A 15,390-nucleotide genomic window follows, 5' to 3' on the forward strand; every position below is an offset into this window, starting at 1 on the left:
TATGTGGGTCAAAGCCTCCAAAGCTAGTTTCATAACTCAATCAATTACTTTTGTCATCAGCCTGTGACAGGAATGGGTGGGGTATTTTTTCCTGTCTGTTTTGAAAAGTACTACTTTTAGAACCCACCCTAACTGCTGTACATAATGCTTGAAGCAATTTCTCAAGAACTGTTAGTTCATATCCTCAAGTCTTCCAGTTTGACACCTGCCTGCAGCATTATGGAATCAAAGCCAAGCCACTGTGACAGACACTTGGGCCTTCCAGTCACCTTATACCCACAGAATAGAACACACACATCACCCTACACATAAGCTACCATTTCTAAGCTAGAGTGCAACTGCTGTGACTTAGTTTCTGTTGCAGGAGTCACACAGCCTAATACCAATATTCAAGCTGATTCTGAGATCTTATAGATCAGATTAATTGGATCCTAGCTTAATTTGGAGCAGATTTTAAGCAACTAGCAGCCTTTTTCTCATACCTAATGCATTTAGCTTCAGAGGCTTTAACCACAGGAAATTAGTGGAGATTAGATTTGTTGAAAAAAAAAAAAACAAAAACAAAAACAAAAAAAAACCCCAAAATTGATTTTTATAATAAAATCACGTAGGTCCCACTATAGAAGAAAAATCACCCTCACTAAGTTCATTAGGAAGACATGATTATTGATTATGCAGAATGACTGCAATCACTTCAGCATTGACAAATCTCACCTATCAGACTGCCCATCGGGAGAGGTGGAGGCAGTGGTGGTGCTGGCGGGGCTCCAGGAGGAACAGAAATGTGTGCTAATAAAATAGTTTATATTCCCAATTAGGCCATATTATTAAAAGTAAAAAAAAAGAAAGTACAGGCACTTGATAGGCTTCCCAAACAAATATGAAAATTCATCTTCAGTTAACTAATACAAATTCAGACCCTGATCCTATCCAGGGTTCTGTACCTGCCAATCTCTATTCCCATTGACTTTTACGGGATGCCAGATGACAGTAAAATTTCATGCCTATTTGTACCACTGCAGGACCAAAAACACCTGGGAAAGGAAAGCCTACATGTGTATAAGGAAGCGAAGACTTGTCATCCAAGAAACAGAGAAATCTCTGCAATAACAAAATTACGTTACACTAAAACTCCACTATTTTCTTATGCCTTGTGGGCTTGCAAAACACACAGTAAATAAGTGACTGAGATGGTTTATTACTAAGATTATAATCCTGCCAGTTTATAATAAAGAAGGACGCTAATCAATCTCACCATTCACCATTCTTAAACACAAGGGAGTGTGCCTCCAGCGCTGAGAGATCCTGCGTGGTTCCTTCACCGCGGATGGCAAAGTTAGCAGGGTATTTCAGAAGCCAACGTTTCCCATTAAACATGTATATACTTGCTGCTGCTCTCAGGGCATCCAGAAATGCCAAATTGTAGACACGCATTTAAAATTACAGTTAAGCTTTAAAAGGATACATTTGTCTTTTACTCCCCCTGTACACCTTTGATTGTCTTGTAAAAACATGGACCAGCAAAGGTGTTTTAACCATCCATTATTCAGTAACTGATTGTCCTGCAACTACTCTTGGTAAAGAATTAAAACTTTAGACATCACTCAGAACTCATAAATGACTTCCTGAGTAGGACTGTGCTTCAGAACAGTTTCTACCCCATTGTGTTTAGTCAAAGTTGCTCTGCAAACACAAGAAAGTAACAAGCAGCCTTAAGTTAGCATGGGAGGAGTCCCACATACCTGGCCCAATGGTTGGCGGTGAAGGTGTAGGCACGGCAATGGGAATGCCAATACTGCTGCTTCCACTGTTCTCTCGACTGCCACTTCCTCCACTACTGCCACTACAAAGAAAAACACAACTATTAGCACAGCATGGCCTACAAAAGCGTATCAACAGTCACACTTCTTGTGTGAGCTCTGATAGCCTAACTCAATTACAGACTGCTGAAAAACTCCTTGTTAAATGCCTCTGTCTTTACCTATAATTGCATACAGATAATCAAGTCTGGATGCATTACACTCCTAACAAATGGAATTAACTAAGCTGATAAACATCACTATTAATAAAATGTGCAATTAAATGCTTCAAAAAATAAAAAGGTAATCAACCATGCAAGTTCTAGGCAATGGAGTAACAACTGCAGAAGTAGTTCAGGGGCCTTGTAATAATTGAAAGTAGTATGCTGGCGCTGGAACACTTCATGGCTAAACTCTAAATAATTATTTAAGATTAATTATGCTGCCACCTGAAGGAACATTTCCTCTACTCAGAGCAAAAGTTTAGATTGCTAAGTTTTTAACTGAGAATGGACATGATAAATCAGCTGGGGTGGGGTGTGCTTAATTTTCTGTATATCTAACGCTCCCCACTATCCATGCACACACCTTTTGTGTATAAGAAGTTTGTTTCAAAGACAGTCTGAAAGTTAACAACACAGCCAGCTCAAAATTTGTCTAACTACTGTTATATGATATACAAATCAGAGGCCAGCAATGCAAAACATAGTGAACTACTGGATAACATTTCTACACATGCCTTCAGAGACCGTGACACTTATTTTCTTTGAGGAAGCTGAAAAAGACTCAAAATTGAGGTAGAATCTGTCCTTATTCTTATCTAAGAGCACTCCTTAGTCCAAGTCTTGAATTTATATACATTAAATGGATAATGTAAAGGAAACTAAGCAGACAAGATGTTGTGAAGCCAAAACTTCACTTTAATTCATCCATGTTAATTAAGAGTACTCAGTGAAGTTCTAGTTTATTTGCCATTCCTGGATAGCTACAAATCGGTCAAGTGCAAATCATTCAAATATCTCTTTAGAAAATAACGTCACAAAAAAGAAAATCGGTGATCTGAAATGGAAGTCAAGATAATTCCTTCAAAATTAGTGTTCTGCCTGCTGAAGACCTTGATCTTGTCACCATGGTTGCAGCTGAATTTCTAACTGCAGCCTACATAAAAGAAGATCTTGTGAGACAGGAGTAAGGAGCATTCACAGTAGCCAGCTAAACAGACTAACAAGATCCTCGATGCAGAGACATTTAGAAGTTATTTAATTCTGACAGTATTTCATCACCAACTGTGTCTAAAATACTCTCTCAGTCCCTGCTAGTGACCTACCATGTTTAACTGCCTACTGGGAGTTTTTAAAAAAAGAAAAATATTAAGAAAGAAGCTCTCTAAAAAACAAGCTAACCTTTTACTTCTAACTACATTGAATTCTTTCATCTGTTTTTTCCCTGCAGTTTGAAGCCAATAGAATTCAAATTGGAAAAAAATGAACTCACTCAAGAGACTCAGAGAAACATTTAGCCTTGCAATTCAAGAAAAAAAAATTTTTTTTAAAGCTCCACTCAGAATATTGAATATTAAGGCACTTCTTCATGTTAGGGAAGTCAGCAATACAGTAAAATTCTGTTGATGCAGTGGTAAAATAACTCACCTTTTTGCCTGTCAACAAAAAGCTGAGAGGCACAAAGCTTCGAGGCTTTTCTGTGACTTTAGTAAACATCAGGCTTGCCAGGCAGGGAAGACTTACTGTGGGAAAACACCCTACCTGTGTGTTCGTGGTCTCTGATTCAAGGAAGCTGTCCTTCCTGGACTGTGCTGGCTGCCCAGCCTGGCAGGGCTGGTCATGTAATCATTCGGGACTGTTGGCGGTTTGACTGGCTCCAGGGTTTTGTAAGGAGTATTTCGTCTGGTCAAGGAAGACAGAAAGATAAAGAATCAGAAGATTAAAAGGATAAATAAGTGAAGTTGTAAATCCATTTGTTTTCTAAACTTTTCATGAAACACTGTGGTTTATGAAAATTCCAACAGGCAGGGTAGACAGGTCACAGTCAACAGCCTAAATAGACAGGTCCGTACAAGTTAGCCTAAAGCACATAAACTGGTCAAAAAAGCCTAAGCTAAACTTACCACCCAAAATACATTATTTGAGCAATCTAACATACAACAGCTACATCTACATAACACTCTGGGGTTACCTGTCAGCACCTGACAAATTTCCATTGTACCAATTTCCTCTTCCCTCCCCATCAGAATCCTTTCCGAAAGTAATCTTGGCTAAAGGTATTCATCTCATTAAGACATCAGCAAGGCTGAATCAAGATTCACAGAACAAGTGACATTTGCAATCACCAGTGCTTTTCCTAGGAGCACTGCTTCACGCAGCAATCAAGCAATCTCATCTCACATAAGCAGATCTGAAAGTACCTCACAGATGAGCTTCATTGTCTCCATTGGGCTCTCATTGTCGGCCCAAGAAAGCGAAGGCCAGAGAATTCCAACCTAGCAGACTGTGTCAAGTCAGAAATACAGCACAGATCTTTCGAGATCTATTTACCAGACCCATTACTGCCATAACAACAGTGCATTTATTGTACTGAATCGCAGAGCTCTTCAGTTCTCACCAGTAACAGAGATCCATTGCAAAACACAGAATTTGGCAATGCATCAGAGCTAAGCAAAACCAAAAATACTGAAGTACAGGCATTTAATAATTTGTTCAATTACTGGTTATAACTGAGTTGGTAAGTTATACTGCTTCCTGGTATTTCAAGAAACTTACTGACTTTCTTTCTACATTATGAAAAGCAACAGTACTAAATTTACTTTTCAAGGTTATTTCAGTTGGAAGCACATTAACAGTCCTCCCTGCTTATCATTTCATTTGGTAGTCTTTAGATATCTATTGCTTACAACTGGAATACAAAATTTCTTTTTTTTTTCCACAACTGATCTCTTTTGGCAGATCTATAGGTGGTGACACCCTGCATATTAAAATCATCCAGAGTTCTTCATAGAGACAAGCTAATTTACAAACACTACAGTACATAAAAAGTTACAGTATTTCCACTTTTTTCTTTGAGAGGTTTAAATAATAAATTGTTATAGATGGAAGACAAAAACTTTGTTTCCTGACACTGCTCAGAGCTTCCCACCTCACTATCCCCCAGTGTTTCAGGGTTATCCTGAGAGCTCTTGCCACCAGGGAGAGCTGCAGGGAGCCCAAGGCCTTGCTTTGCTCCAGGACCCTCAAGGAATGACTCCAACTACTCCCACCACATCCAGCTCCAGCAGTTCACTCCTTCTTCCGTGGTACTTCCAACCTGAGAATCCAATGATTTCCACAATCCCTCCCTGGTCCTGTGAAGAGACCCCTGCTTACTTCAGCCTCTTTCGCTTTTCACTCTGCGTGATTTCCAGGAAGGATTCCTCCCCATAATATTCCTTTAGATAGTCCTGCCTTGGAGGGACAAGCTGCACAACAGGCAGCACATACCTAAAGGCCGATGTTACATACTAAGCTCATTCTGGTTTTACATACTTATCTCTGTTTTCTGGATCAAAGGGAGAAGAGTAGCATCCTTGTGGTTTCTAGCCATTTTTTCTGCATAAATTAGGGTAAGTCATGCCTGTGATATTTCATGCTTTGGCAGAACACGGCTGCTCAAGACAAGAGCTGTACTTCCTGAACAAGAAGGGCAGATAGAAATCTCTCTTACAAACCCACATTATTCCTCCCCCTCAGCCAACTGCTGCCACTTGTCAAGCTCATCTGGAAATGACATTCAGCTGATTAATCCTTATCAGGCATTAGCTACGGCAACCAAACAGCTCTGGCTTGTTCAGGGGGGAGCATTAGAGAGAGGCAGCTCACCAGTACATCAACACTGCTGTTTGACCAGCAAGCATCCAAGAGGACATGAAAGTGCCTACCTAGGTTCCCTGGGCTGATAAACAACTCTCTCAGCTGGGATAAGAGACAACTGGAATACTGATTTCATGCCCTTGAGCAAGGGGAATTTTCAGAAAACATCTGAGGAAACCTCTAGTTAAATTTCTCTATGGAATATGCAGCAAACACTACCACCAAAGCATCAAATAGGGATTAAAAATCACTAAGTCTTCAACAAAAGGAGTTGCTGCTTCTAATTTTCCTTGATCATTGCTCCTGATCTTCACCCTGTCTCATTATTCTTCATTTTTCCAGCTTCCTGCCTCTCTGAGACAACATACTTGAAGCCAACACAACCATGCCAGTCAGCTTTACAGTGCCTCAGTCCCCCACAGTATAAAGGGAAGGCTGAGAATGACAAACAGGTAGAAGGTCATTTAGGATGCCTTTTGGAAGATGTTGCACAGTTGGACAGACAAAACCATATGGCACTTGCACTGAGCTTCTTAAGTATTAAATGTTTTGGTCTCTAGCAACAACTACTTGCTGGCACACCAAGATAAGCAGATTTCACTCCCCACAGGTCCACAGCAGCAAAATAGATGCAGGGAACTCTGCTCACAGTGGGACTTGGGAATAGCAAAATCCTTCCTCATTTAAGTATAAAAATAAAAATGCACAAGCCAGCAAGAATCAATGTTGCCACTGTGTTCACAATGCCATAAATTTTACTTAGATAATGCAACAAATACAGCACGAACAGCCACTTCATAGCTCTTCTAATATTGAGAAATGAGTAGACAAGAACTTTACTAGTGAAGCCTTTCCCCCACTAAAGTTTAAACTTTAAGATTCTTTTCTGTCACTAGGGATTTCTCCCCAAAAGTCAGGAATAACAATAGCCTCCTCATTTACCCATATCCACATGAAATCCTTCCGCATGAAAAAAAATTCTTTCAAAAAGTCATCCTGAAAACAAGAGTCAATACAGCTGAAAGGGTTTATACAAAAAATGTTACTGTGATTTTTTTTTTTTTTTGCTAAAGGCAATCAGAATTGCCATCTATCCATGAATTTAAGAAACACCAACACTGGCACAATTAAAAATTTCTATTACACAGGAGGGACCAGGCAGTCCATTCTTACCCCAGAGTTCCCCGGCCTGACATGGGAGGACTTGGTGGTTTTTGTGTAGGCGGATTTGTTCTTGACAAGGTGCCAGTTCTTGCAGGCTGGTTATTTCCATGCTGAAATAAGGGAAAACATGATTTTATTTTTATAACAGAGCAGCTCTATTACTGACAGTTTCTTTTTTTTTTTTTTTAAGTGTAAGAATATGAAGTGAGAATTCCCAGACAGCTGTCAAACAGCAAGTTTTCAGCTACACACGAGACAGACACCAGTAAGTACAAAGAGTCTAAACACAAGCTTAATGTTATTTTCACTATAAATTTACAACAGACATCAGAAAGGTAGGCAACTGACAGGTTCATGCACAAATGTCTTCTATCATTTTTTTCCTTAAAGGGAAGCCGCATTTGTATTCATTGCTATTTGGATGTTAATAATTTAACCCAAACTTTAACACTGACAGTAAAATACAGCCAGCATGGCCCAGAATTTCTCAATTTGCCCCTGCTATTTGACTAGCAGAGTCATTCAGGTTGTCTGGGAAGTCTCCTGCAAAAAATGTAAGTGAAGGGAATCAAGGCATCTACTGAATTCAGAGCAAAGCACTATATGTGTTAGAGAAATTAATGTTTCTATGTAAAAATGCGGATGTCAATGTATCACAGATATATTGACACGCTAAATGCTGTAAATGAAAAAAAAAGTATAGCATGTTTAATCTAAATATCCTATGGAAAGCAGAAGAGAGTGTAAGAGAGCGCTAGTTTTCAGTTTTAATGGCTCTGCAGCCTCTACTATCAGTCACATGAGGCACTGTGGGTCAAAGGAGAAATAACACTTCTTACCTTGGCTTTTAGCCACTTAACGTTGGCAAAAAAAGGGGGGGAAAAAGGTAGAAATTAATGGCAGATCCATCACAACTGATAGGACAGGTTAAACTAAAGATAATCACATTTTAAAGAAATCATTTGTGTCTACTGATAATTAGCTCATCCCAGTACAATATGAGAGATTCTGCTGTGTCAGTTATTGAAAATTCTGTGTCTGACAAAGCAACCACAGGAAAAGTACTAGTGTCAAAATTAAGTTTAGCTAAGCTTTGCCAGGTATGTCTGCCAACTTTCTCATGGGCAATAAAGGGTGGAAAAGCCCTCTGCTGACTAGTCAAGTCCAAACTCAAATCAGTGCTATTTCAATGGCAAGATGCACTTAAGAATTCATTCACAAAACCACAGTTTCAGCAATATGCACAGAATCGATAGGCCTGTTGCTTTGACACTTAACCTTCCCATGTTTTCAAGAAATCCTAGCTGCTGCATTGAATGGTAAATAAAGAAAAGGGAATTTTCTAGCAGGATGAGCAGCAGTGCCTTTCACCTCTGGTTTATTGATTGAAATCTGATTCAAGGCAGCACAATGCTGGCTGCTCAAAACCGTGTTGGCAGGGATATAATGATTGTTATTCTGAAATTTTAGCTCTTAGAATCAAGTCATTATATGACTCCACTGTATCATTTTAACAGCCTTCGTGATTGCAGAGGAAAAAAAAAACCAAACAAAAAACTTGGCCTCATGTGGAAAATGTAACATTTCAAATAAACTCAAGCCAAGTTCTTTCCTTTTTGGGGGGAGTGGGACAGGGGGATAGAGACACTCATATTTTTGAAAGGGTTAATATCACCAATAAAAAAAAAAAAGAAGCAAATACAAACCCCCAAAACAAAATAATCCCAATGCTTTTTTTGAGGTTGTTTGGAATTAAAACTGTTACTTCCAGAACGAGCCTTCTAAGGCAGAGCATTTCAAACTGTGGTTTGCATCTTCTTCTCCTCCTCCAAGAAACACAAACTAATTTAAAGGCATCCATGAACTCAGTAAAAAAAGTAATTAAAACATGCTATACTGCAAACGTGCATTTGAGACTTCTGACAGGGTCTGCAAAACCAATGAAAAGCAGCTAGGGTTTACAAATTGAATGAGGGTGAAAGCCACTGCCCTTAAGTTATTCATATTACAAGAACAGGAACATAAATCCTGTTCCAAAATTCAGATGAAAAAGTTTAACTCTGGTAAGTAAATTTGAAGGTCAACCCATTTACTCTGAGCCTGGGCAGAAGTTCATCAGCAGAGTTTACAGGCATTTAAACCACCTCTGTCCCCACATATTTATTTTATGGATAAACAGGCAAGTTCAGTTTCCAAGATGCCAGAGTACTCTCCCAAGTAGTATATTTTTAAAACAGGCCTTTAGTAATGGAATTTGCTTTCTCTTCTCATGGGAATATGTGTCCCTTCCCCTTACTTCACCAGTTGCCAACGGCAATGGCATAATACAAGGAATTTGTTAAAGGAGACCAAAAAATGAAACTCTTGGTTCTGTCCTTCCCCAGCAAACATAGATAGAAACTGTTTTGAAGGCTTAAAAGGAAGGGTGGCATGGTTTCTTATCCAGCCTCTACTACTAAATTTGCCTGCCTCAAAAATATAAAACCAAAAAGCTTCCTTTCTTTCCTTCTTTTATGCAGTGTCACTCAGAATTTATGGCGAGTACTTCCAGCCCCCTCCTAATCCCTGTTACATTGTGCCTCCACTGCAGTGACAGTATGAACATCAACATGTAGCAATAATTCAGTTAATCTCCATCTTATTTCAAACCTTTCTACTGCTAAGTTCACTAAACATTTCTCTGAAGTCCGACAGCTCTTGACCTTTATTCTTATCTCTAGCACTACATCGGGTGAGCTTCACCTCTTTTGCTACCAGCTAAACAATATACAGACAGATACACACTCGATTGTTCAGAAGAATTAGAAACTGCTGTCATACTGCTTTCTATATGTAAAAAGGTCTGTAGATGTTGTCTCTGTTGCTGTCAATATAAACAAGGCTCATACAGGCAGGAAAACAGAAGGCCAGAACACAAAACGAGCTGGGATTCACATGGGAGAGCAACTTCTGATCCAAAAGACCTAAGTAAGGGGGGAAAGCAAATGAACCAAAGCAAGATGAACTGTATGGCTATTTAATCATGGTTAACAAGCTAATTAATTAGGAGGAGACTTCTTTTATTTATTGGCTGAGTTTACGAGGTCAACATTGCTGCATTTCTTGCTCTGAAAACCAAATGTGATGCTTTCTAAGCAATTTTAAAAACCTGCTTGGAATTGAGAACACTTTATGCAGCAGAGTCTAGACTCAGTGTGATTTGAAGAAGAAGGTGAAAAAAGACAGCAGAAAACCAAAAAGAGTAGCAGGTATGTGCTTAATGTATGTGCAAACATCTCTCTACAAATGCCTCTAGGCCAGCCAGCCTGCTGGCAGAACATGACTGTCACTGCCTGCCTAATCCATACCCAGAAGGTCAGAGCCAGGAAGGAGGGAACTGCAGGGCACGAGGAGGAGAAACGGTAGCATGCATACGGTTCACAGCTTGAAGAGGGAAGAGACTGTTCTGAGAGGGTGTAAAATAAGAGACAGGACATGCAAAAGGAAAAAAGCTTAGTCAAATGAAGAGCATCACTAAGATCTCCTGCAGAAGCTGTGAGGAGCATGATTCCCTTCTCCTCCTGCTACTTGTATTATTGCACACACAGGAGACAGCTTTCAGCCTGATACCAGCATCCTGGATGACACACATCAGAACAAAAACAGTCTGTAGACACAAGCTGGGAATGCTTGTTATGCTGAGGGTGAGAACCAGACAGACCAGGACGTTCCCAGAAAGGAAACAGGGTAGGCAGCAGTATTGGTTGGGGTTTCTTGCAATGATATAGCAGATCATGTTTTAAAGAAGCAAGCCGAACAATCTTGCCTTTCCAGGGAAAGCCCAACAAGCATATGGCAGTCCTGGATAAAGCTTTAAGGGTTGTCACAAAACTAAGAGAAGGAAACTACAGTCTCGGGTTTGAGAAATAAAAGTAAATGCTGCTGCATTTCCAAAATGTCACAGCTAGGGCAGTGACACATCCACAGGGCTTGTACAGCATGGGAGAGCAGACTGGCCTAGGACTGAGCGCCAGCAGTGGGCTGGAAAGGAGCAAAGCAATTAAGGTAACGGGCAGAACAGGTGCTTGCAACAGCCATGCAAGGCATTTATTAAAGCCCAAATTGAGGCTGCTCCTGTACCTGATGCCAGGAATTCAGAGTGATGCCTTAGCTTTTAACTTTTATAGTTTTCAAATTCTGTACTTCTTGGTGTGTGACTCTGAGGTTTCTTGTAGCCTGTTAATTTCTGCTCTCTCATGCTAGGTAGACATAACAAAGCCTCTCCAGGCCTGCTCTTCAAGGACACCAAGACTGTCCTAGGCCAAAAGTGTAAACCAAAGAGCTGCTATGGGGGGGGCAAGCTGAGGGGAAAACTGAAGCGTTAATTGGAGAATTAACCCTGATATGCAAATGAACCAAACCTATAAAAGAGTTAAGAACTCGTGACTTGGTGTCCATCTTGGGGCCCATTTGTGAGAATAGCCTCTGGCTCCCCAGGGTGTACCTTTGAAGGCCTTTCAAATAAATACCTACTTTTATTCCCTTACTCCTGTCTAGCTCTGTTTCTGGAGGCCTCTTAAGGCATCAAGAGGACCTGGATTTTAGAACTTCAGCTGTTGGTTTGGAAGGACAAACAATGACTGCCAGTACCAAGAGACTTATTTGCTTAAGGCAACTCTTTTGGCAGTTCCAGCATACTCAGATCTGGTAGTCTAAAGAGTACAAAAACACCTGCTGCCAAAGGCAGTACTGCAGGTTGCTGTAACTAAAGTCAAAGGGACAAGACCAAGGATGGCATGAAAAGGAAGGGTGTGAGGAAATCAGAAGTACCTACTGATAGCCAAAGGATGTCCAGACATTGAGGGACTCTGCTGGCTGGCCTCAGGAGCCAGCTATCTAACTGTTTTTAGTAGTTTTCATGCCAAGTAACAAGTCATGGGGGAACATGAGTCATGATTCAGGGAACTATAAAGCTATCATTTGAGCTATAAACTGTGCTTGGAAAACCTGGGGTAGGAATGGCTGCAAATAACTCATTTATGTGAGCAAATTTATCTGTGAGCACACAAAAGACCACCTGCACACAGAAGCAAAATTCTTATCACACTGATATTCAGCAAGTTTCTCCTGCATATTTCAGCTACGAACTCTCCAATTCCAGAGTGCAGAAACTTCAGATCTCTATACAGGCTGGTTGTACTTTCCCTGCTGTATTCACTCATTATTTCTCCGACTCCTGAATTTAAAGAGTCAATTTCACTCTATTTTCTGCCATACCTAGGATGACAGAAAGAGGTCATTAAAGACCACCCAATATAAGGGCTCTTCAATAGAAACAAGGTGTTAAAACATGTGCCAGTCTGATCTCCGTTAATAGTAAGTATCTGGCAAACTTGGAACTTTTATACATAGGGTCTCTAAAAACAATAATCAGCCTAAGATCTGTTAGCTTTGACCAGTAAGCACGGTCATCAACCACAATGGAAAAAACCCCACATGGTTGCTCTTGACTCTTTAGTCAACCTCCCTTTTACTTAAAAAGGTACTTCCTTTATTAGTCATGGGAGAATGTCCCTACAGAAAGGTAGCTGACCATAAGACCTTTTGAAATGCTATTCTGTGTGTGCAGCTAGGCAATTTTGTACAAGACTGCCTTCTGTCTCATCAATGGGGCAGTTCTGAAATACCACAAGGTGACACAGTCAGAGCAAGAAAAGCAGAAGCTGGAAAGGTGCTGGTACATGAAGGTATGGGATGCCTGAGGAACGATACAGTAAAGCACCAAGCCTAGAACATGGTTTCCTTACAGAAATCAAGATATGGAGCTTGGTAGAATACATAATCAAAGATGTGTTTCAGCAGGCAGACTGTATGTGGGTGTCAGACACTCAGGGTAACACTTCTGCCACACTAGTTTTGTGAGGTTTTAAAGAAATGATTCCTGTGTCTCAATTTTCTTATCACAACGGGTCACAAGTTTTTATTTGTTCTTCATTTCCTTATAGTCTATAGTAAAGCAGATTATTTTGAGGAAATTAAGTTTTCAAATTAATACTTCTTTAAAAAGTGAACATATGTAGGTACGTCTCTCTTCAGGGAAATTTAACCTCCTCTACTAATATTTGTAACCTAGTCACTAGTCTTCTGTTAACAGCAACCAGATGTAGTTTGTCAGTATTGCTTCTCTCCTTTCTTTTGCTTTATTTTAACTTTCCAATTAGAAAGCATTAGCATACAAAAACTTGTTGTGGGTGATAGAAAACTTAACATTGTCCTCTCAGCACTCAGTCTTGTTAAGAGAAAGATACCTAGATTACTGCTTTTAAATAGTTCAAGATTTTTCAGTTGAGTTGGTGACTTTGAATCTAACTACAATAAAGTAAGGCTAGCATAAAAAAAATTAGAAAATAAAGAGACCTCAATGTTTTGTGTTTCCTTTGCAAGCTGAAAGGCTTGAAACCTACATTACATCAGATGACATTAGGCACACTTCTGAATTTCCAGTAGCAAGTGTCCTATGGAAAGCACACTGTGTTAACACTCATAACAGAGTCATTGGAGTTGGCAACAGGAAGTTCCTTTTTCCCTCAGAGAAGCATTCTTTACCCTACAGCAATATTTACTGTTTGGCCATGACCCCAGAGGGATGATGTGACATTAATGAAATTGGCAACACGACATCCTTTGAAGCGTGAATATCTGACAGAGGCTGGTAAGGGGACAAAGGCAGGAGCAGCTCCAGTTCAGGATCCCTATCTCACTTAGGTTTTATTAGAGCGAATTATTTAAAATTTAGTATTCCAGTGGTTACACAAACAGTCTTATCCTAAAGGGTAAGTAGACACAATTAGGTAGCCTTTCACCCTCACATCAGCATCTCATCTGCATTTTCCATTTTGCACTGACACAGATATAAGCATAAGGACTGCAGACAAGTAGGACATGCTGAGAAGCACAAGGGTAAGAGCAAGACTCCCTTCTCTAAGCTTAGCGTTTGTCAAGTTCTGGCCCAATCCCTAATTTAAGGGAGCCTTCCAACTTCTATTTCCTTATGAAAGATTTCTGAGTGCTTAACTCCTGTTTGACTTTCTGGGCTCAAAAGCTTCTTACAGCTTTCATGTGCTGAAATGCAAATTTTTTATGGTGACAAAATTACAATCTTTTTCCTTAAAATAAAACTGAAAAGTGATCAATCTTCATATACAATTCAAGTTTGGTTTTGAAGAACTACTAGTTCCATAAAATAAACTTGATCCAATTACAGCTATTAGGCATTTCAATTAGGCATGTATTCAACATTTTATCTGCCTTTACCATAAGGCATCATCACTGTAATTTCCTACTTAGCTGCCATTTTACAAATTGCTGCAATTCCACCTGCCTTCTATTCAAAAAGAAGATTATTATAAATTCAAAGGCCAGTATGAATTTGGCTTTTAAGGGCAAATTTAAGGTTTTTAAGGCAGCTTCCAAGCTTCCTCCTTCTCCCTGCTCTTAAACTGAGGATTTTCTGTATGAGTAATTGTGTTTGACCTATTTATTTGCTGGCACAGTATTTTTTTTTTTATTTCCTTTCACAAGAAAAGGAGAAGAGGAAGAAGGAAATGTTAAAAGTAGCCGCTGCCTAATAATTTCAAACCAAGCTCTACACAGGAAGGTAGATAACAACAGTTACTCTTGTTTACAAAGAATTACTTTACCTACATCCCCCTATGCCCAGAGGGTAACAGCTGAGCAACCACTTCACAGACCAGCAAAAATGCTTCCCTGTGTGTTTCTTGGAGCCATCAACACATATTTGTGTTGCAAAGGAAAGCCTTCTTGCTAGGAAACCAACTTTAAAAGCCCTCCTGATTTTGACTGATGATAGCCTTGGCTTCATAGGGACATATATTAAAAAAAGCAATTTTTGGAGACATTGTCTGTATCTGTACCTGCAAAGGGAAGGGGCAGGGAGTGCCGCAGCTGGGGCACTTTGAGGCTGCCATGGAGGTTTCAGGCTGAAGGAGAAAGTCCCTCTGTGATCCTAGGATGCTCTACAAAAGCTTTCCAACCAAGAACATGCGGAGGAGGAAACAGCACTGCCTTCCAAGGAAGTGTCTCCCATCAGTCAGGAAACCTGCTACAGAGAGCAGCTGCTTACCCATCACTGCCACCTCCACCCTCACCTGCCCCCACAGAAATTGCTGCATGCGTGAGACAGAGGGAGGCATGCAGAGCCCTTCTCCATGCCCCAAGCACATGCATCTGCTTTTGCATCCTTTCTACATAGCCACGACAAGCAAAGACAAACAAAGAAAATGAGCTGTGAGTATACACAGGAGGTGGTTTTGCATTTGCTCAGATGGAAGATACATGGTGAAGACAGCATTTACCCTGAGGATTATATACCTCCCTAATTTTGTTATTTAGCTCTGTCAGACATTATTTTTAACTACACTTTTCATATGAAACAATTCAGGATCACCCCATAAAATATACTGCATATTTAAACAACAATTTTTCCTAGGATTAATATTTAAATAAATAAAAGTAGAAACAGGGTATAATCCAGTCTGTATCTTTGATTTCTCCTCACTGTATTTTTC

At 40.0% G+C, this 15,390-nt stretch overlaps 1 protein-coding gene across 14 annotated transcripts in view; it reads right to left on the reverse strand.

The window, feature by feature from the left end:
- ABI1 (abl interactor 1) overlaps positions 1 to 15,390 on the reverse strand; it is a 77,999-nt gene that overhangs the window by 10,940 nt on the left and 51,669 nt on the right. For 4 of the 14 annotated variants that reach the window (XM_008639245.2, XM_017741418.1, XM_017741417.1 and 1 more), the window contains exons 4-8: positions 7,663 to 7,677; positions 6,833 to 6,933; positions 3,563 to 3,703; positions 1,743 to 1,843; positions 715 to 789 (exon numbers count right to left, since the gene is read on the reverse strand). In XM_008639245.2, the coding sequence (XP_008637467.1) occupies positions 715 to 789; positions 1,743 to 1,843; positions 3,563 to 3,703; positions 6,833 to 6,933; positions 7,663 to 7,677 (433 nt within the window). The remainder of the gene's footprint in view (positions 1 to 714; positions 790 to 1,742; positions 1,844 to 3,562; positions 3,704 to 6,832; positions 6,934 to 7,662; positions 7,678 to 15,390) is intronic. The other 10 variants (XM_008639250.2, XM_008639247.2, XM_008639255.2 and 7 more) reach the window with 3 other exon arrangements.

Source organism: Corvus brachyrhynchos, unplaced genomic scaffold, assembly GCF_000691975.1.
Source record: "Corvus brachyrhynchos isolate BGI_N302 unplaced genomic scaffold, ASM69197v1 scaffold167, whole genome shotgun sequence".
In the NCBI taxonomy this organism is placed as follows: domain Eukaryota; kingdom Metazoa; phylum Chordata; class Aves; order Passeriformes; family Corvidae; genus Corvus; species Corvus brachyrhynchos.